The sequence below is a fragment of the Pantherophis guttatus genome, chromosome 14 (genome assembly GCF_059756535.1).
Source record: "Pantherophis guttatus breed Tessera chromosome 14, ASM5975653v1, whole genome shotgun sequence".
NCBI classification, from domain to species: domain Eukaryota; kingdom Metazoa; phylum Chordata; class Lepidosauria; order Squamata; family Colubridae; genus Pantherophis; species Pantherophis guttatus.
The window spans coordinates 176,118-200,809 of NC_142076.1; the positions used below are offsets into that span (position 1 = coordinate 176,118).

The 24,692-nt window shown below is 38.3% G+C and overlaps 1 protein-coding gene and 1 long non-coding RNA gene across 2 annotated transcripts in view; one reads left to right on the forward strand and one right to left on the reverse strand.

Moving 5' to 3' along the window:
• The window catches only part of LOC117667375 (uncharacterized), a 196,580-nt gene that overhangs the window by 115,723 nt on the left and 56,165 nt on the right, over window positions 1–24,692 (reverse strand). The window contains exons 27-35 of the mRNA XM_087878699.1: window positions 22,269–22,372; window positions 22,047–22,165; window positions 21,542–21,709; window positions 17,020–17,222; window positions 15,590–15,693; window positions 13,499–13,614; window positions 13,008–13,166; window positions 11,937–12,136; window positions 3,591–3,691 (exon numbers count right to left, since the gene is read on the reverse strand). Of these exons, the coding sequence (XP_087734825.1) occupies window positions 3,591–3,691; window positions 11,937–12,136; window positions 13,008–13,166; window positions 13,499–13,614; window positions 15,590–15,693; window positions 17,020–17,222; window positions 21,542–21,709; window positions 22,047–22,165; window positions 22,269–22,372 (1,274 nt within the window). The remainder of the gene's footprint in view (window positions 1–3,590; window positions 3,692–11,936; window positions 12,137–13,007; window positions 13,167–13,498; window positions 13,615–15,589; window positions 15,694–17,019; window positions 17,223–21,541; window positions 21,710–22,046; window positions 22,166–22,268; window positions 22,373–24,692) is intronic.
• On the forward strand, window positions 11,724–15,784 carry LOC148112075 (uncharacterized). The gene is made up of 3 exons (XR_015729886.1): window positions 11,724–11,845; window positions 11,949–12,163; window positions 14,225–15,784. It is a non-coding gene; the product is annotated as an uncharacterized LOC148112075 (long non-coding RNA).

The window sequence follows — 24,692 nt, forward strand, 5'->3', positions numbered from 1 at the left end:
AATGATATATAGAGTTTCAAACATGGATATACTGATTTTGAAGTGGAATACTTATGGACAGATAGGGAAATGAAGAAATAAAATAGATAAAATTAAAAGGTAATGTTTAAATGTTTAAATGAGTTTTAAATATAAGCAGGAGGTGTCTATGGAGAAATAAAGATGGAAAATAAAAGAAGGTAACTAAAATAGAAATTTGATGTTAAGGTGGTTAAAAATGATATTTTTACAAAAGCATAAGAGTATATATTAATATGAGACAAACTTAAGAAAATTTATTAGACTATGGGAGAATATGTGGAGAATATGTCTGATGTAACATGTTTTAATTTTAAATTGTAAACAAAGTTGAGAATGGTAAATATGATTAAATGTGAATGATTAATGAACTATTGGATGATAAAATAAGAAACACAGACTTACTGTATTTTTCGGAGTATAAGACGCATCTTTTTACCCCCAAAAAGGGGATGAAAATCTGGGTGCGTCTTATATGCCGAATGTAGCCCCGCCCTCCCACTGGCCCCCACCCTTGGGAGGTTTAGCAATGCTCTTGCAAAGCAGGCGCTTCTGCGTGGAGAAGTGTAAGGCAAGGTGCTCGCTGCCCAGCCTGCCCCTTCTCCAGACAACCCAGGCTGAGGGTGGTCAGCTTCTGCTCCTGGCCTGGGAGATGGATCTGGCCAAGAGGGAAGAGAAAGTGAGGCTGCAGAAAAGGAGGAGGGTGTGCAGCTTTGCTAATTGCTTCGGGGAATTGGGGAGGAAAACGCCAGAAAACGCGATACATGGAAGCAATGCTCTTTTTCCTCCCCAAAGCAATTCGCAAAGCCGAATTGAAGAATGGGTAGCCCGGGCGGCAAGCATCTTGCCTTACACCTCTCCACGCAGAAGCACCTGCTTTGCAAGAACATTGCCTCCATGCGTCGCATTTTCCGGCATTTTCCTCCCCGATTCTCCAATGCAATTTGCAGAGCCGCGCACCCTCCTTCTTCTTGGTGGCTAAAGGGGAAGAAGAAAACTCTGGGCACGTTGAGAAAGCACACTCTCCTGTTGCTGGAAGAAGGTCGAAGTTGGTTCCCCCCTCCCCTTTCTTTCTTCTTCACTGCTTTTCTGACTCGTTGATAAATGATCCTGGGAGAAAGCCGCCACTGCAGCTGCCGCTGATCCGTTTTGGGCGGTCAAAATGCCAAGTGGCTGTGGGGAGCTGAGACATTTCTCCTTCACACCGCCCCCCCCAGCTGCTCAGTGCAGTTCAGTTTAAGAGAGCGGGGGGGGGGGGGACCAACCTCGACTGCAGCTGGAGTCCCTCTGGGCATGAAGACCATTTGGGAGGAGAAGGTGGCTGAGGAGGGAGGAGTGTAGGCACAGGGGGTGGGGGAGACTACAGGAGAATCAGCCCTTCTCCCCTTCTTCCAGCAACAAGAGTGTGTGTGTTCTCAACGTGCCCAGAGTTTTCTTCTTCCCCTTTAGCCACCGAGAGCTCCGAGTTCTCCCAGGATCTGCCTGGAAGCAGCTCCAGCAGTTCTGATGGCTGCCTTCATAACTTGTGCGAGGACTGGAGATCCCCACCCCCTATACCAGCAGACTTCTTCTTAACTTCCTGAGATTACTGCCCCCCTGAAAATCATCCCCGACCCCACCCTACCCAGTCCAGTTAAATAGATAGGATTTATTTTAAACTGATAAAAAGATCTGTGCTACTCATTATCAAAATCCAAATGGAAGTGAGGATGCCGGTGATCCTGATGCTGGTAGGCAGAGGCAGAATTCTTTTTTTCTTGTTTTCTTGCCCCAAAATTAAGGTGCGTCTTATACTCCGGTGCGTCTTATACTCCGAAAAATACGGTAAGTAACAAATTGCGATTGAATTTAATGTATGCTGGAAATGATCAACATTAAGAAATAGGTTGGGAAACACCCTGGAAGAGTATATTTGGAAATAATTAAATAATAGATAAATATACTGAAAAGAAAACAGTCAAAACAAGATATGCTGGGTATCAGCCAAACAAGAGTTGGAGATGTGGAGGAGAATATGCTGGAAATCAGCCAAAATAAAATTTGCTAGAAATCAGCTAAACAATAGTTGGAGATATAGAGGAGAATATACTGGAAAATAGTCAAATTAATATGGAGTGAAAAATAATATGTTGGAAGACAATTAAAATAAAGTGAAATGATTTTGAGATTAATATGTGTAAAATGAAATGTGTCATAGATGATAAGCTCAAGAAAATTAAGTGTAACTTGACAAAGTTTAAGATCTAAAGATTGGATGAAATGGGTCCAGACATTAAGAAATACAGATAGAATTTTGATTTATAAATTGAAATAAAAATAGAGTTGTACATATTGGAAATTAAGATTTGTGGTGATAAAATAGTAAGGTAAATACTTAGATCAAGAGGTTATAATATTTCTTAAATTTGTGTTTTGATATTGATGTTAAAAGAAGTAATGGAGAAAATTTAGGAAAGAGTTAGAATGAATTTTGATTTATAATTGGATATAAAAATGAGTGGAGTTTATTTGGGAATTAAGATTTGTGGTGATATAATAGTATGGCCTAAATTAAGATGTTAGAATTTATGTTAAAAAATTTTGTTTTGATTTGTAATTTTAAAAGATGCAATGAGGAAATTTTGAATGGAGTTTGTTAAAAAATGTAAGCGATTGTACCTATTTATGACTGGATCAAGACTTCGTTCTTAAAAGATACATTTGATGTTTATGTTTGAAAAAAAAAATTAAAAATGGGAGAAAGCAGCATTAATATCTTTAAAATCTGCTGACTTTGACCAAAAGTGTGAAAGTCAAGAAAGAGCTGATCCCTTACCATTTTTTCCCGTTTTTAAATACATGCAAGTCAAGTGGAACATAAACAGTATCTTTTCTTTTCATTCCCAGGTTCACGCAAAAGCTTAATATGGATCTTTCTGGGTTGCAATCTTCACCTACTGATGGGAGACTTTTTTAGTTGTGGGATGAGGTCCTCTCTGACAACTGTCTCTGCCTTCTTACCACACAAGTATCCATTTCACTGAATTTGGAAACCGAATTTCTCTTGATGCAACCTAACATCCTGTCCCCCTTTTTTTAAAGCTACATTTTTCATGGTTGATTCTGATTTATTTTTTTATTTTTTTTGTAAACACTGTGTCAGATATCTTGCATCTTGGATGGATTAACATTCATGATTAATGGTTAGGATCTTTTTAGCCACATAACACATCCTGTTTTGCATGCTTAAATAGTAAAGGCTAGAGCAGTGATGGCTAACCTTTTCAGGACTGAGTGCCCAAAGCGTGTGTGTGCATATGCGAATGCGCATGTGCCAAACCCCCAAAATTCAATGCAGTGCCCCTGTGCATGCGCCCTGCCCTCCACGCATGCGTGAGCAGCCCCCTGCATGTGGCCCGCCCCCCCGTGCATGTGCAGCAGAGACCCGAAGGCCAGCTGGCTGGCGCATGGGCAGCAGAACTGAACTGGGGTGACAGCTTGCGTGCCAGCAGAGAGGGGGTTGTGTGCCATCTCTGGCACGCATGCCATAGGTTCGCCATCATGGGGCTAGAGTCTCCTTAAGGTATAGTTACCTGATTTGACTTTTGACATCAAAAATGCTTTGATGAATCCAAAAATGTTTGCAGCATTTTCTGCTGGGATGTTGGAATAGATGTTGTTAAATCCCTTCAGTCTAGGAGACATAATAATTTGACAAGTAAAGGACTTTCCTGACTTTAGGGATACAACCAAGCAGTTTTGTGGCAGCAATATTGGAAGAGCTTTGCTGTTGCTTTCTCTCAGTTGAGGGAAGCCCCCCCCCACCCCCCAAAGAATGAAATATTTTGAGGAATATTTTAAAAAGGCAGAATATTATATTTCCCTAAATGAGAAATGGAGAAACATGTTTTTTTAAGAGGCAGAAAGCAGCCCCAGTCTCCCTGCCTGCAAACAGAAACTGAGGAGGCATCTTTTAGAAATGCAGATTTGGTAATCCATTCAAGACAGGATATTTTGCAGCAAAGTCTGAACAAAGGCAGAATGGTAGGATTAGAAGCAACCCCTTACTCAAGATCTAAAACAGGATGAAAGCCATTAAGCCACAACAGGAATTGCCCAATACGCTTTCAGAACACAAGCCCCTTGATTGCATACATACAGCCAGCAGTTCAAAGTCACAGAAACCTGGGAGTTCAGATAAACAATAAGCCAGAGGTTGACCAGATTGGCTCAGACAAGCACCTAAGATTTGCTTTCCTCTTTTGCCTATAGAGCCAGCTATGACCACTACATGACCCCATAGGAATCTGACAACAGCCAGTAGAAATATTAAAGGGCATGTTATTGCACAGGAACAGGAAGCTCAAGTACAAAGCCCAAAGAAAATATAAAACACCCCCACTCTCAACTCCATTTTATCACAAACTCTGGTGGTTCATCATTAAACCATCTTTCCAATTAGCCTCCATGTTTCCAGTGTCTTTCTCCCAGCTTGGAACTGAGCCAGATGTATATTTCTTCCAACACAGTCTAGCCCACAACCCTGCAATTTTTGAAACTTGTCATAAGTAAATGCCTTATTCTATAACAAGAGATATGTATATATGTACAGGATATTAAGAGTTAATTTATTCCTCCTCCTTTAATTTATTCTTATGTAATCACCCCCATCCTTGACTCCTCCCCTTTGATATAAATAGAGAGTGCTTTTACCTCATGCTTGCTTCTCACTGTAAAATCTGACAGAACAAGTAGAATGCCTATTATGAATAAACTCTTCTTTAACTGAAGAAAAATACTTCTGAATTTATTATTGAGTCTGATCCTCAAAATATTGTAACAAACTGGTAGCAGTCGATGGTTGAACTGACTCAATAAAATCCAACATGCCTAAGAAAGAAAACCTCAAGAACAAAAAAGAAAGACCCAACACCAGGGCAAATGATAAAGAAACAAAAACAGATCACGAAATGATTGACGAACCAATAAATATAACAATCAAAGAATCTGAAGATAACACCACAGACATCGAAGAAACAGCAGATGAAACCGACAACCAAGAAGAGAACGAAATAAAAGACAAAGACCTCAGATCGGAGATACTGAGGCTAATAAAAAGTCAAAAAGATGACCACAAACTCATCGCGGAACTCCGAGGCTTCTTGGAAGAAAACGGAGCAGCGAGAGAAAAAGACATTGAAAAAGCCAAACCCGAAAATACAAAAATGGTGAGCGAACCTACAACGAAAGAAAAAATGACCAGAAGCAAGACCAGAGGTCCCGCTCAAAATTTTGAAAGGCAGCCATCTTTTCTTCAACCGGCCACAGAAATGAACACGGCTGAACCAATCAGAATGCAACATTCAAAAACTCTGGCGCGAAAAAACACAAAAAATAACAAAAAATATATTTATTCTTCTGAAGAGTCAGAAACAGATACAGAAGAATCATCCACCGAACAAGAAATCGAAACACCCATGAGAAAACTATTTAAAACATTTGGCACAAGTCTAACAATTTCAAAAGAATCGATAAAAGCCGATAATGCAAAAATACAAAAGAGACGAAGAAATAAACAGACACCTCAAAGCCTGCACGACTCGATCCGGACAACGATGATGACGACGCCTGAACCCAGAGGGCCCTGCGAACTTTCCCCCACACCGCAAACGATCCAAAGAACAAAATACCCCAAGCAAGAAAGCTCCAAAGAGAAGAGACGAACCACAGCTGCCAGCAGAACACCCAAGATCGAGCCGGAGACCGAATCATCAGAAGGAGAGCACTACGAGGGAGCTACAGCAAAGAGAACCTCTCCCAGCGGCTTCAGCAGAGAAATGACCAACGCGCATGCGCAGATGAACACAGAGAACTACAATGAACTTTATGAAGAAGGAGAACCTCTCAAGCTCATCAGCAGAATACCCACACCATTCTGCAATTTTCAACATCTACAGGACCATGGACTACCCACAGTTGTAAGTAGTGGGAATAATAATATTGGGAATCTACCCAGTGATTTCCCAAAACTTAGAATTGATGGCATCAACTTACAGGAATGGTGTCAACAAATTCAGGTTGTCTTTATGAAAGAAAATTTATTATTTTTTATAACCAATCCTCCCAAAAGACCTTGGACTCTAAAAATGGACTGCCTGCATCACAGAGCATTCTATTTAATAATTTCTAGCATATCACCTGCCATGTACTACAGTATTAAGCATAATCTTACTGTTTCAGAAATAATTCAATGCATGTTTAAATTGTTTCACAGTGAAAGTGTAGCAACAACCACTAGGATGTCTAAAGATTTCTTTTCAGCCAAATTAAGATCTGGAACCACCATAAGTGAACATTTAATATCCTTAAACAAAATCAGAGCAGAATTACATCTAAGAGGAGAAATAATATCAGAACAGACAATGAAAAGCGTTATCCTTAACTCATTAGATTCATCATGGGATAACTACATATCACACTTAGACTCAATCAATCTAGGATACTTATCCATAGAAAGTCTGTCAAACAAGTTAATAGCTGAAGATAATTTGAGGAAAAGTAGATACAATGCATACACAGAACACAGACAGGCAAAAAGAGTAGCCTTCCAAGAGAATCACCAAAAAACAATTGAATGTTACAATTGTGGATCCAGAAAACACTCTAAGGGAGATTGCCCCATGTTTCATAGGGAAAGACAAAACCGTGACTATAGGGGTAGATATCAAGACAGGCAATCATCTATTGATAGATACAGATATAGGGACTCCCCAAACTACAGAGAACGCAGAAAGGATAGAGATAATTCAAGGGATAGGAAATCAGGATCATTAAATGGATTAGATAAACATAACGATGTCATCACACAAAAATCAAAAAATAATGCTTGGCTCATAGATTCAGGGGCGACTAATCATACAACAAATAACAAGAAAATACTGTCTTCATTCACAAATGATAAATTTATGATAAGAGTAGCCAATCAAGAAAATGTTCAAGTCATAGGGAAAGGAAATGTAAATATACCTGGTTTGGGTAAAATAGAGGGGGTATTGTTGATACCAGAAATATCACATAACATACTTAGTGCAGTGAAATTAAGCCAAGATTTCAACATAAATATAATCTTCTCTGGAGGAAAAGCAATACTAGAAAAGAATGGGACTAAATTGAATAGTGTAATTATCGAAGGGGGTCTACCCTTTCTTGTAACAGAAGATAAATGGTTGCATAACATTAATGCAAACACTGATGACGACATTAACATAGACAGTGAACATAGTAACAACAATGACAATGAAGAACCCAAAACACACTATAATCACAAAGACACACCCACTAGTGATACACACAATAACAAAAGGCCCAATATAGGCAAACCAATTCATGATGAATGTGCACACATGTTGCATAGAAAATTGGGACATGCAAGTTTCCCTGTAATACAAAAAATGATTGAACATGCTGATGGCGTTAAAATAAAGGATTGTAAAAACTATTTAGAATGCTCAGTATGTAAATCATCAAAACTCAGAACTAACCCAAAACCAAAAAGGGCAACAAGAACCTCTAACCAAATTTTTGATCTGGTACATATGGATCTGGTTGGTCCATTAACACCATCCATCACATACAAAAAAAGATATTTCCTAACTATTGTAGACGACTATAGCCGTTATGGATTTGTTTATACTTTAAAACACAAAGATGAAACTTTCCAAAAATTCAAAGAATTTTACAAACGTGTAGAAACACAACACAATATCAAAATAAAACGAATCATGACAGATAGGGGATCCGAATTCATGTCTAAAGAATTCTCACAATGGATAAAAGAGAAAGGAATGCTACACTTCACGACTAGCCCATTTTCTGCGTTTCAAAATGGTACAGCAGAACGAAAAAACTCGACACTGCAAACCATGATTAGATGTACATTAGAAGATGCTGGTTTAGGAAAACAATTCTGGTCAGAAGCATTACTATATTCAAACTATACCCAAAATAGGACCTGGTCTAGCATACTAAATAAAACACCATACGAAGTGATGTACAATAGGAAACCTAAAATTTCACACATGCACATATTTGGGGTTACAGCAGACGTACACATACCAAAACAATTAAGACGTAAGGGAGATAACGTATCCAGAAGGCTTAGATTCATGGGATACGAAACAGGCACAAAAGGATATAGATTCATTGACAGTAATAACAAATTCATAGTCTCAAGAACAGCAGTGTTTCATGAACAGGCCAACTGGTCTAAGATACATCTTAACGAGATAATCCAAAATACTAAACCAAACATTAAACAACAAGACAGAATAGAAAGAGAGAAACATGAACATAACACACATGATGACAAAAACAAAACATGGACAGGTAACCACACCAGGATAAAAACAGATTCATTAACCAAAAAGGAAGCAAGATATCTACACGATAATGAGAGCACTCCAATAAGAACAATCAGGTGTAACAGAAGACAATTACCTAATAAGTATAAGGATTATATAATGTGTGTGAATGACGAGATACCAACACCTAACACATATGAGGAAGTGTTAAAACTTCCCATGGAAGAAAAAGAAAAATGGGAATTAGCCATAACAAAAGAAATGAACAGCTTGCGTGAATTAGGTGTATTTACACCAGTCCCTGCACCTAAGAACAAGACAATTATAGGCACCAGATGGATATTCAAAATCAAAGATTTAGAAGAAGGTAATAAATTATATAAAGCTAGATTAGTCGCACAAGGTTACGCTCAAAAATATCCTGAGGATTACACTGACACATACTCTCCCACTGTAAGAACTGAAAGTGTTAAGACAGCTTTAGTCATAGCGGCTATACTCAATCTTGATGTCTTTCAATATGATGTGCAGACTGCATACTTACATGCAAAACTCGACAAAGAGATATATGTAAGGGCACCTCATAGCCAATGTACAAACAGAGATGAGATCTGGTTACTTAACAAAAGCTTGTACGGATTAAAACAATCCGGCAAGCGTTGGTATGAATGTCTTGTCAGCGTGCTTAAAAATATGGATTTCAAAGCCACAACTGCAGACAATTGCTTTTTTGTTAGAAAGGAAGGTGAATCATTAGAATTTGTGTTAATCTATGTGGATGATATTTTGTATATAGGCAAACATAAAGAAAAGAAAGACTTATTTGTATCCAGACTAAGTGAACATTTCTCTTTAAAGTCGCTAGGAAGGGTAAACAAATACCTTGGAGTTCAAATCAATAAGACAAGAAAGGGATTCAAATTATCTCAGAGAGATAAAATTATAGAACTTCTGGAAAAATGCAATTTAAGAGATGCCAAACCTTGCGATACTCCTATGCAGACTGATTTTTTAAGGAATATGGATGAATCTTCGCCTGAATTCGAGAACAATACATTGTATAGATCAATTATTGGTTCTCTCTTGTATATATCTAATTGGACCAGGCCTGATATAGCTCTGCCACTTAATTTATTATCTAGACATGTAAGTAAGCCACTTATGTATCATTGGGAAGCAGTCAAACGAATACTAAGATATCTAAAGCACAGCATAGATTTCTGCCTACTCTTAGAACCCAATAATATTAAAGAACCTATTATCACCAGTTACGCTGATGCAGACTGGGCAGGTGACATCAAATGTAGAAAGAGCACCTCAGGTTATGTATTATTTTTAAATGGTTGCCCAATATTCTGGTACACTGGGAAACAAGATTTAGTAGCGACTTCCACTACAGAGGCAGAATACGTCTGTTTATCTAAAGCCTCAAATAATTTAGTATGGTTTAATGATTTATTATCTGATATTTGGAAAAATCCAATACTACCATTTGTCATACATGAAGATAATAAGGCAGCTATAGAAATATCAAGATCTGACGCCATTGGTCAAAGATCCAGACATATAGATATCAAATTTAAACACGTCAGACATTTATCTCAGGATGGATTCATTAAAGCAATCCACTGCGAAACCTCAGAACAAATAGCTGATATATTAACTAAACCTTTACCTTCTAAACAACACAAATACTTGACATCAAAATTACAAGTACTATATAGCTCTGAATCCGAATGCAATCATTGTTATATATCGAATCGGCATTTAGAGGGGGATTTGTCATAAGTAAATGCCTTATTCTATAACAAGAGATATGTATATATGTACAGGATATTAAGAGTTAATTTATTCCTCCTCCTTTAATTTATTCTTATGTAATCACCCCCATCCTTGACTCCTCCCCTTTGATATAAATAGAGAGTGCTTTTACCTCATGCTTGCTTCTCACTGTAAAATCTGACAGAACAAGTAGAATGCCTGTTATGAATAAACTCTTCTTTAACTGAAGAAAAATACTTCTGAATTTATTATTGAGTCTGATCCTCAAAATATTGTAACAAAACTGTCTCACCCACTTAGTACTAATCAATCCCAAGCCTGTTTCCATCTAGCTGGGTACAAATGGGCCTCCACTTACAGCTCAGCTTCTAATAAATTCATGGATGTGTCTAGGGAGATTGTCTGGCAACATTACAGGAGTAGTTTGGTTTGCCTTCTTCTGGGACAGTTATTTAACTTCTCAGTCTAACTTGCAGTTCTGATCTTCCTGATTGTCTCCCATCCTGAACTTGTTTCTAGGTCAGTCAAGGACAGCTATGGCTACACAATTCTCAAAATGTGTCCCTATGCAATACCTTTTCCATGGCAAAGAATCAATGATTGATTATTCCAACATGTTTTCCAATATATTCTACCAGGTCAGCTAAAGAGCTAAGCCCTCGCTGTTAGTAGAGGAGAGGGCAATGCTGCAAAGGCTGCAAATATTAGGATCCCTTCAACCTCTGGGGGATTTGGACACTCTCCTTTCTTGAAACACTGGGGGACTTATTAAACTAATGAGCTAAGTAGCCTGAAGAGCAAGGTGGTGGGATAGGGACTGAGGATTACAAACTGGGGATGGTGACTTATTCTCCCCCTCGACTGTCCCTCTTTCCCCTTATTAGATCTAGGTCTATTACGACCACTCAGCATTAACTTGCAATCTTGGATCGATCTGCAGCTTTATTTAAACACCTATCCTCCAAAATTACCCTGATCATTCAATCCTATGTACTCTGTCCAGTGGCTCCACCTTACTTTTTTGATCTAATCCTCGGCCATCACTGGTGTCAGGACTGGAGGAGATACAGACATCGAGAGTCTTGGATTATAGGGAGATAGATCACCTTCTCTTTGTTCGTATGATGCTGGTTTGGTCACCATGAGAGGGCGACCCTTTGAGACTTCTACCCCCACCTCCTTTTTTGGATGGACTTAACTACAACCACAAGACTTCCCATCGTCGTGAGAGGGCGATGATGTTCTGATGTATTGACACTTGTAACATACTGGTCTTCCTTTAACATCTATTCCCTCCCTTATTTTAATTTACCTGTCTTAACCATCTCTAACACTCTTAGATATGTATCCGTGTGTATATAATGGCTGAATTATTTTCTCTGTAACACCCAAACAGTTGCAGTGTTAAAGCTTCATACTTGCCTGTAATAAAGATTATAATCAGGTCTTGACCTCCCTAGAATGGGCTTTACTGTATGATGTGGGTGTGTTCTATAGGTAAAGTGGGGGAGAGAACTCCTCTGATTGTACTACCCCCCCCCCCCAAAAAAAAACTTGTTAACTGTTTCCTCTTTTGGCATGCAGGACAGCTTGGGTTAAGAGAAGATAGAAAAACATCTAATAAATAATGTCTCTGCAGTGGGCTGGTGATGAGATGAAGGCAGCAAGGATCCAACTCCTTGGCCATGGGACTACATCTTTCAGTGGTCAGTAACAACCTTTGCTTATCATGGGGTAATGGAGCCAAGGTTTTTTTATAGGGGGGAAACAGCTGTAATGCATGGAAGACATACTCACATTTGTTGGTAGGAGTCACAAGATATCCTGAGTGGGAGGAAGACCACCTGGCTTCTGTTCACAGCATGCAGCACATTTTGGAATGCAGATTGGAACCAGTAGGTGAAATCCTTGGGTTTGAACTTTGCAAAGTTTACAGCTAATTTTCGCAATGTGATGCCAAGAATCAAATCACAATTGTCACTGCTCTGCAATTCCATCTGTCAAGAGACAAGCTCCTCAATTTGGTAAGTAGGTCAACTCCCTCACTGCCCATTTCTGACACCCTCTTCTTCAAAAGCTGCACAGTGAGCTTCACAGTACTTTTAGATGAGGAATCATCTGTCATGATTGCAAAATAATATTTGGGGGAGGAATGCTTTTTTCTTTTTATCTGTGATAAAGTATAGAAAATATCATTTCCTGCCAAATGTTGACAACACTGAGTCCTTGAAGAGCTCTTCAATTTAGGATTGCTGTATTCAAATCAGGTTTTTTTCTTGCACTATATAAATTGTACATTTCCTAAATAATAATCTTGATACATGTAAATATTCTGAATAGAAAAACTGAATATTCTATAAGTTAGAATATTTATAGAATATAATATTCTACAATTAAATAGAGAATAAGTACTATTGTATAAACAGAATATTTAGAATAGAGGTGGCTTTGGTGGTTGTCTGGGAACCCAGTAGGGGGAATACCACACTGCAGATGGCTACTAGATTAGTGGCAAAGCCCATTATCTCCCTTGCTCTTTGCTTCTCCATTCACTCATCTTTATTCTCATATTTTATTTTTCTTGTTTATTCTATTGTTCCATTGCTTTGCTACTGTTACGTCTATGCTTAATTTCTCCATTTTTATTGTTGTAAGTCATCTAGATTAGCCCCAAAGTGAGATAGGCAGAAAATAAATTTAACAGATAAATAAGAAATGTTTAAAATTGGGCACATCTCCTTTAGATTTTATCTTTGTTTGTGTTAAATATTTGAACAGCAGCATCTGGCAGAAATTTGTTTTGTTCACCTTTTTCACAAGCCTTTTGTTCCCCATCTTTTCCAAACCCCTTAAACAAAATTCATGTACCGCAGCAAATTTATTCAGCTGGTCAAGGAATCTGGCCAGATCTGCCATGGTGTCCAAGTGGCTCATGATCTCCATTAGAAGGCTTCCATCATTCCAGGCTTCCAGAGTTATGAGTAATTCAGCCAATTGGCTTGAAGACAGTTTTGCCAGGACTGAAACCTGAAAATGTACATTGTGCTGATTATAAAAGGCGTCTAGGAAGAGCTGAAGCTCAGGGTTTGGGCACCTGATTTGCAGTACTTACCTAGAACCACGGGGAACAGTTTCACCTTGCACTGATTTCTGAAGCAGCTGTCACTTTTTCTTAGAAAATTCAAGATGCTCAAAATAAATTCAGCAAAAGGACAAATATAGGAAAAATAAACCTAAGAAAGTGGCCTTGAGACCCTAGGGCAATCAAGAGAACTATCCAATGCTCCAATTTTTCTGTAAGTGATGAGAAAGGGATTCTTGTTTTCTTGCTAGCTTCAGAATTACATAAATTCACTTACCGCATTAAAATTAACATTCACTGACAAGAACTCTTCAATGCTCGCAAGGGCACTAAATCGGCCATAGTTGCTGAGAAGCCAATGGGTGCTGTTGGCATCTGGAGAGCAAGTAGTACCTAGAAGGCAGCAAAGACAAGGGGTTTGTACCCGTTTCCTCAGAGCAGAAATTACAGTGCTGACCTCTTCATGAGATAATTGGTGTTTGAAGGTCCATCTAGCATCATACCATGGAATATAGCTGGAGTACAGAAATTTTTAGAAATCCCAGAGATCATTGAAGGTTTCCTTAGTGGAAGGGTAAGTCAGATGGGGGTTCCCTCTGAGATTTCTCCTGCTTTGTCATTTATAGAAAAAGAACTTTTCTTTCATTCTCTTGCCTCTCTTGCCCCACACTTTGTAAAGAGGGGATTAGTGTGGGGGGAGAATTGGTTTCCCCCACTACCAGTTCTCATTCAGTTGGATGAAAGGAAATTCATCCAACTATACTTTTTGAAATTTCTTTTTCTTAATTTTTTTTTATTAGGTTATAGAGTATTACAAAATACAAAATACAAAACTAAATAGAAGAACAATGGGGGGAGGGGAAAGGGGGAAGTGAAGTGAGGAAAGATGGGGGGGAGGAAAAGAAGCATTGATTTCTAACATTTTTTGAAATTTCTTTCAAAGGAGGAGATAATTACAGTGAAATTCTCCTGATTGAGATGTGGTGTTCTTGCATTCATTTAGTAACAAAGGGCCCCAGTCAAAGCCCAGTTTTCTGTGGAATCCTCCTCTCTCCAGTGGCCTAAATTCTAATAAATCCTGTTTCCCCAAAAGAGGACATCGCCTCTTCTTGAGAAGCAGCGGGTGTGCATGATGAAGAAGAGATTGCAAGTGATACCATGTGTAGGCATCATGACTACACTGTGCCAATGATATAAGACAATAATAGAAATATATAATTTTAAAAATGTGTGTGATTATGTCTTGATACATATATCATGTTATCGTGGCTTGTTTCTTGGGTGCCAATTTTCTTCTTCTACTAGAGAAGACCAGCTATCTTCTCTTCCCTAAAATTTTGTGGAGACTTTTTAAAAGCAGGAGAAGCATGTTGCTGGTCCCATCTGCTAAAGAGTTCCATCTGACAGGACCCAGAAGGCAAGCTTTTACTGCTGTGGCACCTACGCTGAGGTGAGATTAGCCCCAACCTTAGGGCACTTCAGAAAGCCCTCAAAATAGGACTTTTCATTAGACCTGGGGGCACCATGGCACCACATGATGATTTAGCATTTCATAATCTTGTTTTTATGCTTATTGTTTGTTGTAATTGGTTTTCATATTTGCTTTTAATGGTTGATTTTATTATACCTTGTGCCATATAGATAGCCATGTAAATTTGATAAATAGATAAACAACCCTTTTGCAGTCAGCTCTAGTTGGAACCACTATAGCAGGTAGCACTATGCAGCTAAGCATCACTGATTTTGAAAAAGCAAAGGACAGTACAGTACTGCTCAGTATTAGGATGGGAGATCACCCCAAAAAATCATAAAGCTACAAACTAGGTTGAAAAATGTATCCTGCATAAAGATGATAGGAAACTTCCAAATGGTTGCCAAATAACTGCTTTAAAGACCTGTCCACCCTGGCAATCCAGATTTTAGACCTTGGGTTGGTAGAGAGATTATTTTCTGCCTTAGCATTCTTTGTCTGATGCAATGCATTCTATTATAGTACCAGCAATAGCACTTAGACCTATAAATCATCCCCTATTGCTTTACAGCACTATCTGGGTGGTTTACATGTCAGCATATTTTCCTCAACAATCTGGGTCCTTATTTTATTGACCTTGGAAGGATGGAAGGCTGAGCCAACCTTGAGGCCTGTCAGGATCAAACTCCAAACTGTGGGCAGAGATTGCCTGCAATACTGCATTCTAACCATTGCACCACCAGGGTTCCTGAATCAGCCTTGCCCAACTTCACATCCTCTGCTTGTGTTAAACAGGTTTTCATAATCCTCAACCAGTATAGGATAGCGAGAGGTGTCCAATCCAACATTTCCAGGCTGTAATGATGGGAAGGCTGCATGACATTCTTACATCCCTACCTTCTCTCGCCTGATATATTTTCAGGTAGTTCAATATCCTCCCATGAATAGCTTCCTTCTGTTCTGCTGTTAAAACATTGTATGGTTTCTCCATGGCCTTCACCCTGAGATAAAGCAAGCAGAATACGCATATTGATTTAAGAAATCTCTGTACCGTTTCTCACTATGAAAAACTAATAAACAAATTGCAAAGCTCTTTGCTACCTTAATCATAAGAACAATATTTTGGAATAAAAACCAGAGAAAAGAAAGAAGCAATAGAATAATCTGCTCAGAGAAGGGGTGCGGTCTTTGCAAACAGAGGCTGGGGACAGCAAAAGGGATTTCTGCACTGCAAAGGGGTTGGACCAGGATTCTACTTATCTTTACTACTGGTTTGCAGAAGCTTCTACATATGCGCAGAAGCATTTTGATGACATCGGGGTCGGTGGGCAGAACCTCCCGCCAGTTTTACTACCAGTTCTATAGAACCGGTGCGAACCAGGGCCAAGCCTAATCCCTAAGGTACTATCTAGCTTCTATATAGATTCTATGCGTTTATGAATCTATGGACTAAAAAAAATCATTTGAAGGACAGATACAGGGGGACATTAATAACTGAGGAGAAAGAGCATAAAATGGTATCTTTCAAAGATGTCCAATTGACATCTTTGAGGGGGTCTTGCCAAGAAGCAATCCCTCCCCAATGCAGACACTCCACAAGGAAGGTCTGGTAATTGGCCATCTGGAACACCTCGCCTGAAGAGAACTGGACCTGGCTAGTCCTTGGACTGGACTTCATAGGCTAATCTAGGAAGAAAAAAACATTTTTGCAGGAACAGAAGGGCAAACCACTTTTATCCACCTTCTAAGAAAATAACAAGTGTGCATGGAGTTACTGTAATTGGGCTGAATTCTAATGAGACTTTGTCAATTTTATACCAATACCAAACAAGGTCTTGGGCCAGGGGTAGAAAGAAATCTGGAGCAGCCCTAAAGCAAAGTACAACCTCTACTTGGGCTGCATTCTGCCCATGTTGTGGATTCCAGACCAGTCCAATGGTAGGCTGGCATACTACAGCACCTGAAACAATATGCAGCAGCAGTGAAGAGGATGCAGATAAGAACTGCAGGATGGATGCCTTTCCTCTGACCCATCACAGTTGGCTTTTCCTCCAGTTCTTTCATTCTCTCCAGACCTCCAAACCTACTGTTTGTTCATAACTTGTGGCATGGTCTGTACATTGCACAAAGTCATGCCTTGTTTCCATTCTGCTTTGTTGAACAAGCCACACATTGTTGGGTACAAACAAGTCATAGTAGCTGATTTCAGAAATCACAAAAAACCAAAAGTAAACAATGAGACACATGATTCCAAATGCAGTGAAAGGGAAGTATAAGGAGATGCTGAAATTACATGGATATCAATAGAGAAATGATTTTGGACTAACAAGTGTTGGTGAGATTGGCAGTCTACATCGAGTGGGATCAGCTGCAGGTCCTTGGGTGATAAAGCTGTCAGGAACAGCTGGAGCTGAGTTCCAAACCAAAAAGAGTATTGCTCAGCAGTAAAGGTGCCAAACTTGAGTGTCTTGAAGACCATTCTGAAAATTAAATCACGGACCCGGAGATCTGGGAGGACAATCAGGTGCTTCTGCCAGAGAAAGAGAGAAGATCCTGCTTGACTTGCATGTTCAAAAATTTTCCTGGAAATTTCAAATTTAGAACTAGGACTGACAGGGGAGTTGGGTGCACGACTGAAGTCCTGACTCTTTTTAATATGCAGCACACATGGTTCTATTATTCTATAATAATTATATAATATAATTACATAACAAGAATACGATATTATATGACAACATAATGTGGTTAAATTATAATAATAATGCAGCATATAACTCAAGTGGTTATGTCTGTGTCTAACTTTTATTAAATCTTTCCTGCAGATATCAGTCTATTTATAGACTGGTTTGAGGCAGAAAGCTTTCCAAAATCTGAAACTATCTGAAAATGCTAGAATACAGTATAACAGAGTTGGAAGCGACCTTGGAGGTCTTCTAGTCCCAACCCCTTGCTCAAGAAGGGTCTCTGAACAAATGCCCAATCTGTTTTAAAAAACCTAGAGTGATAGGGCCCCATAAGTTCTGCAACCCAACAAGACAGACAAAGACTTTAGAACCGTGATGGCGAACCTATGGCACGCGTGCCACAGGTGGCACACATAGCCATATTGGTGGACACACAAGCTCAGCTCTGGTGGGACCAGAAGTTGGCAAACGGGCCATCTCTAGCCTCCGGAGGGCCTCCAGGAGGGTGGGGAAGGCCGTTTTCGCCCTCCCCAGGCTCTGGAGCCTGGGGAGAGAGAAAAACAGGCCTAACAGGCCCACCGGGCCATCATGTACCAGGAGTGGGGGGAAGCGGAGGGGTCACGTACACATGCACGGGATGCATAGAACTATGGGTGTGAGCACGCGTGCGCGTGACCCCCCCTCCCCTGGAACGCGATGGCAAAAAGGTTAGCCATCACTGCTTTAGAGGATAATTAGAACTGCAAAAAAAAAAACAATTACTGCAGAACTGCAGAAAAAACAATTACTACCAACCTGCTTTCCATTGAGGACCTGTATACTGCACGAGTCAAAAAGAGGGCTGTGAAAATATCTACAGACCCCTCACATCCTGGACATAAATTGTTTCAACTTCTACCCTCAAAATGACGCTATAGAATAGAATAGAATAGAATAGAATAGAATAGAATAGAGTAGAGTAGAGTAGAGTAGAGTAGAGTAGAGTAGAGTAGAATAGAATAGAATAGAATAGAATAGAATAGAATAGAATAGAACAGAACAGAACAGAACAGAACAGAACAGAACAGAATTCTGACCCTGTTGTTCCGCCAGGCCGGGCTATCAACATAATAATTTTAAATTGGGGTATTTTAAGTTTTCGGGGTCTTAAACCTGGCCAAATTTATTTAATTATTTTAATTTTTAATCATTGTTTTGTCTTGTGTTTTTAAATTGGCTGTACACCACCCTGAGTCCTTCGGGAGAAGGGCAGTATAGAAATAAAATTATTATTATTATTATTATTATTATTATTATTATTATTATTATTATTATTATTATTATTTGTTGGCCAAGTGTGATTGGACACACAAGGAATTTGTCTTTGGTGCATATGTTCTCAGTGTACATAAAAAGACAAGAGACATTCGTCAAGAATCATAAGGTACAACACTTAATGATAGTCATAGGGTACAAATAAGCAAACAAATCATACTAGGGAACAATCAATATAAACCGTAAGGATACAAGCAACAAAGTTTAGTCATGCAGTCATAAGTGGGAGGAGATGGGTAATAGGCATGATGAGAAGATTAATAGTAATGTAGACTTAGTAAATAGTTTGACAGTGTTGAGGGAATTATTTGTTTAGCAGAGTGATGGCGTTCGGGAAAAAACTGTTCTCGTGTCTTAGTTGTTCTGGTGTGCAGTGCTCTATAGCATCGTTTTGAGGGTAGGAGTAGAAACAGTTTATGTCTAAGATGCGAGGGGTCTGTAGATATTTTCATAGCCCTCTTTTTGACTCCTGCAGCATACAGGTCCTCAGTGGAAGGCAGGTTGGTAGCCTTTGTTTTTTCTGCAGTTCTAATTATCCTCTGAAGTCCGTGTCTGTCTTGTTGGGTTGTATAACAAACCAGACAGTTATAGAGGCGCAGATGACAGACTCAATAGTTCCTCTGTAGAACTGGATCAGCAGCTCCTTGGGCAGCTTGAGCTTCCTGACTTGGCGCAGAAAGAACATTCTTTGTTGTGCTTTTTTGATGATGTTTTTGATGTTAGGCGTCCATTTTAGGTCTTGAGATATGATAGAACCTAGAAATTTGAAGGTCTCTACTGTTGATACTGTGTTGTTTAGTATTGTAAGAGGTGGTAGTATGGGAGGGTTTCTCCTACACCCTTTCTATTTCCACCATTTCTATGGTTTTGAGTGTGTTCAGTTCCAGATTTTCTGGTCGCACCACGAGGCTAGTTGTTCAACCTCCCGTCTGTATGCAGATTCATCGTTGTCTCGAATGAGACCAATGAATGTATCATCTGCAAACTTCAGTAGTTTAACAGATGGATCATTTGAGATGCAGTCATTGGTATATAGAGAGAAGTGGAGAAAGCACACATCCTTGGGGGGGCCCTGTGCTAATTGTACAGGTATCTGATGTGATTTTGCTTAGCTTCATCTGCTGCTTCCTGTCTGTTAGGAAGCTTGTGAGCTATAGAGCACTGCACACCAGAACAACAATTAGCAGAAGAACAGTTTTTTTTCCCGAATGCCATCACCCTGCTAAAAAATAATTCCCTCAACACTGTCAAACTATTCGCTAAGTCTGCATTACTATTAATCGTCTCATCGTTCATACCACCCATCTCCTCCCACTTATGACTGTATGACTGTAACTTTGTTGCTTGTATCTTTATGATTTATATTGTTTCTCAGTATGATTTGATTGCTTATTTGTACCTTATGACTATCATTAAGTGTTGTACCTTATGATCCTTGATGAATGTATCTTTTCTTTTTATGTACACTGAGAGCATATGCACCAATGACAAATTCCTTGTGTGTCCAATTCTATTCTATTATCTATAACTTCTGGAAGCACGCCATTTCACCAGTTAATTGTTCTCACTGTTAGGAAATGTTTTCTTAGTTCTAGGTTGGATCTTGCCTTGATAAGTTGAGAAGTTTGCTTTTCTCTACACTATTTTTACACTTATTTCTTTGTAATATGATGACCAAAACTGGATATGACATTCCAAGTGTCTTCTTGCCAAAGTAATAAAAAGTAGTACTAATATTACATGTGATCTTGATACTATTCCTCTGTTGATGAAACCTAGGACTGTGTTGGCTTTTTATGGCAGCTGTAGCACACTGCTGGTTCACCTACATCCCTATCACAGTTACTGCTGTTGAGCCAGGTACCATCTATTCTGTACCTGTGCATTTGGTTTTCTTCTTACCCAAGTGTAAATCTTACCCACCAACACTGCTGATGTTACCTAGTTACCCTAGCCCTCACAGGTCAGCACTGCGGTCACTGCTACCACCATCGCCCACTGCGATGGATAAAATCATCCGTATGGAACAGAAACTAATCAGTAAAATATATAAATTTTTATTACGGTATAAAATGGAAGAGGAAATAGTTAAAGATACTATGATTAAATGGGCAAGGAACTTCAATCAGACAGTAGAATTAGGGAAGTGGGAAAAGATGTGGCAAATAAACATGAAATTGACATTATCAACGGCATCCAAGGAAAACCGGTTGAAAATGTTCCATAGATGGCGTTTACCTCCAGCCAGAATAGCGGAATAGAAGGAAACATCTGCAAGAAAACAAGCAGAGCACCGAGGACCCTAGCTTCAACCCTGAGCTACAAATATTCTCCTTCACTATGTAAAATCTTACTTTTCTCACCACTGAATTGTATTTTGTTAGATAGGGCCCAGTGTTCAAGCCTGCCAAAATTTTTCTGCATTTGACTGTATCTTCTAAATTGTTGGCTATCCCCCACAGCTTGGTGTATCTGCAAATTTGATGAGTTCCCTTCATCTAAATTGATGCTGAAGAGTTTTGAGCCTGAGAGAACCTTGCATGCTTCTCTCCATGTAGAGGACTACATGCTGAGTGAGATTGATCAGCTAGTTATGAATCTGGTGGTGATGCTGTCTATCCCACATTTTTCCATCTTACCAAGAAGTAAATTGTGGTCCTAAATTGTTCTGTATGGTTCCACTGAGTGGCAACTTTTTTCCAGGTTCAAAAACTACAGAGAAAATGAATTTGATTGAAATAGCTATCTTTCAGTATTCATTGTACCCAACAAAAAAGGAAATGCCTAGTGTTAGTAAAAATAAACTAACTCAAGAACATGGTAGCAAAAGGGTCAAAATAGAAAAAATTACCTGTTTTGCTGCAGCATTAAATTCAATCATAAAATCCATGAGAGAGGCAGAAAGCCGTCTCTCCAATTCAACCAAAATCTGTATAGCCAGGAATTCATCTTTGAAGGCATCAGTAACAATCATCATTTCTCCCATTTGCTTTGGGGACAGCAAGGAAAGGACTTCGAACTTAAAAAATAAATACACAGAATTTTACAGAGGATTTCAATGGTATCAAAGAAATTCACTAGAAGTCCAGTCTTAAGAAAGTAGAGAGGCATTTTCTTCTATTTGTATTTTTAATAATTAAATTTAATAATTCCTAGTTAATATTTGATCCCATTAACTATTAACACATCTAGAGAAATAAAAGCTATTTCATTTTCTAATTAACAATGTCATTTAATAAGCAATAAAATAAGTACTGTTGTTAATCAACATCTAGGGCAATTTGTTTCTGACTAGCAATATACAGTATTTCTGAGCTACCAAAAATAGTTTCTGAAGATTGCTTACTTTTACCTACCCCATTAAAATCCTTATATAATAAGAGGAAGTCAGTGTATCTAGCAAAATGTGCAAATTTGTAAAACATTTGTTGCAGAAAAACTTGGCTGCTGTTGTAACTGCCAGGAAATATTGTTCCTAAAAACAAGAGGAGAAAATGGCTCTTAGAAACAGGTTATTTCAGCAAGACTCTGAAAACCTGACTGCTAAAGCGTTATTCCATTGAATTCCATATGATTACCTGAGACATTGAGCTGAAGTTTCATGATAGTCTTCATCAAATTGTAGATCTGGAGAGATGTGTCTTGAGATAACTCAGGATAGACCTGGTCTAAGCCTCCAAAACTGCAATCAGATGCAAAAATGTAGGAGAGGAAATTGTACAATGCACAGTAAGACATCTCACTCATAAAGTCACACAAAGATTACAAGAAGAGCTGACCATCACATTTCCATCCATCAAAATTTCACAAATTCCACTTCTCATTAGAAAAAATATTTAAGAATGACAAGTAACTGTTGGTAAATTGATATGGAGTGAAAAGAGAGCATAGTTACTGAATAAGATTCTAAAGAGAGAGGTGGTCTTGTCCTTCCAATATTAAAGTTTATATAAAGGAAGATGCCTGTAGATAAAATAACAATAACTAATAACCCCCAAAACCAGGAAAAACAAATTACCCATAACAATAAGGAAGCTTCAGACCCCCCAAAAAACCCCCTCTTTGGCAGAAAAACAAAACTGGCTACATAGCTAACTTCAAAAGTCGCTACAAAACCTTATGCTGACAGATAAAGGCAGAATGCATCAGTTATCACAGCAATTATCTAATACATGCTTGATGAAATAAATAAATAAATAAATAAATAAATAAGTAAATAAGTAAATAAGTAAATAAATATCTGAATAGGGGAAGGAATTGGTTTAGTCTTCAGAGATACAAAGGAGGATAAAAATTTAAAAGGTCATATTATTTGAAAAATGTTGATAAAAGTATAGAATTCCACAAATGGAATAATAAGCCTAACAATTTCACCTCCAGCTTCTCCTTCAAATACTTCATGGAATTAACTGCAGTAAAATAAATGTAATTGCAGATTACTCTCAGATTCTACAAATAGACTAAAAACATAGAAATACTTAGTGAAGTTTACAAAATACTATGATTGATGTATTTACAAATAGACAGAGGACAAAATCAGATCTTAGGAAGGAATTAAGAAAAAGGGAAAGGACATTAAGAAAAAAACAGTATTTGAAACCCAAATACAAAACCAGCATCACTTATTGAGACACATGCTGTATATAAACACAAAACAAACAAAAACTGTATGATAAAATGGATGCAAAATTTTAAAGAAACAATTACAACACAATAGTGGGAAGGATTATGGACTAAATTTACACCAAGTTGTAATCTAAAGGAAAATTGGTATAAAATGTTCTACATATAGAAACCTGTATGTAGAAACTCATCAATTTATCTAAGACACAGGTAATCCTCAATTTACAACAGTTCATTTAGAGTGACTGTTATAACGGCATTGAAAAAAGTGATATGACCATTTTTCACAGTAACGACCGTTGTAGCTTCCCTATGATCACATGATCAAAATTCATATGCTTGGCAACTGACTTATATTTATGACGGTCTTCACATCCCAGAAGCCTTTTGCAACCTTCTCACAAGCAGAGTCAATGATGAATCTAGATTCATAAAACAACTGCAATGATTCACTTAATATTTATTTATTTATTTATTTATTGAATTTCTATACTGCCCTTCTCCCGAAGGACTCAGGGCGGTGAACAGATTAAGATTTCATATACATATAATATTTTTTTTATAAACAGTAAATAATAAATTGAGTCAACTTGGTGTATCTGCTAAGATAATAATAATATAATTAATAATTAATAATTGTGGCAAGAAAGGTCATAAAATAGGGCAAAATTCACTTAACAACTGTCTCGCTTAGCAACAGAAACTTTGGGCTCCGTTGTGGTCATAAATTGAGGACTACTTGTAGATAAATCATACATTAATAGATGTTGGATCAAACTGTTTCTTCTCTTCCCTGTGTACGGCAAGAGCACATTTCTGGGTAGTTATTGGATGGCTGTCGTATGTCAGCCCTTTTAGTGAGCTCCTTATTATAGCTGCTTTTATATGGTTGTAAAATAGTTTATTTGTTATCTAATATTATACAGTATATAATTATCTAAAATATTATCTATATAGTATATATTATCTAATAGAATACAGTCGGGAGGAAACTCTAAACACAACCTGGCAGCAACAACACCCAGACAGCCAAAGATAAAGGACTTGTTTCCGATAACAGACACTGCAAGTAAATCTTCTTCTTTTTTTGCTCTTCCCCCCTCATAACCTCAGTAAATAAGCCCTGCTCCTTACTGGAGTGGGAGGTGGATGAATGTCTTTCTCTGGAAAATGAGGCTCCATTAGGAGACAAAGGAGAGAACAAGGATAATACTAAGAGCAATTTTAAAACAGACTCAGATTTGGTTGCCAAGAATTGCCTCTTGACGGCACAAACAGTTATTGCTATATTGACCAGCTCTTGGAAGCAAACAAAAAGATTGAAGAATTAAAGTCTTTAATGTGAAACTACATCTCTAAATTAAGATAAGGAAGCAACT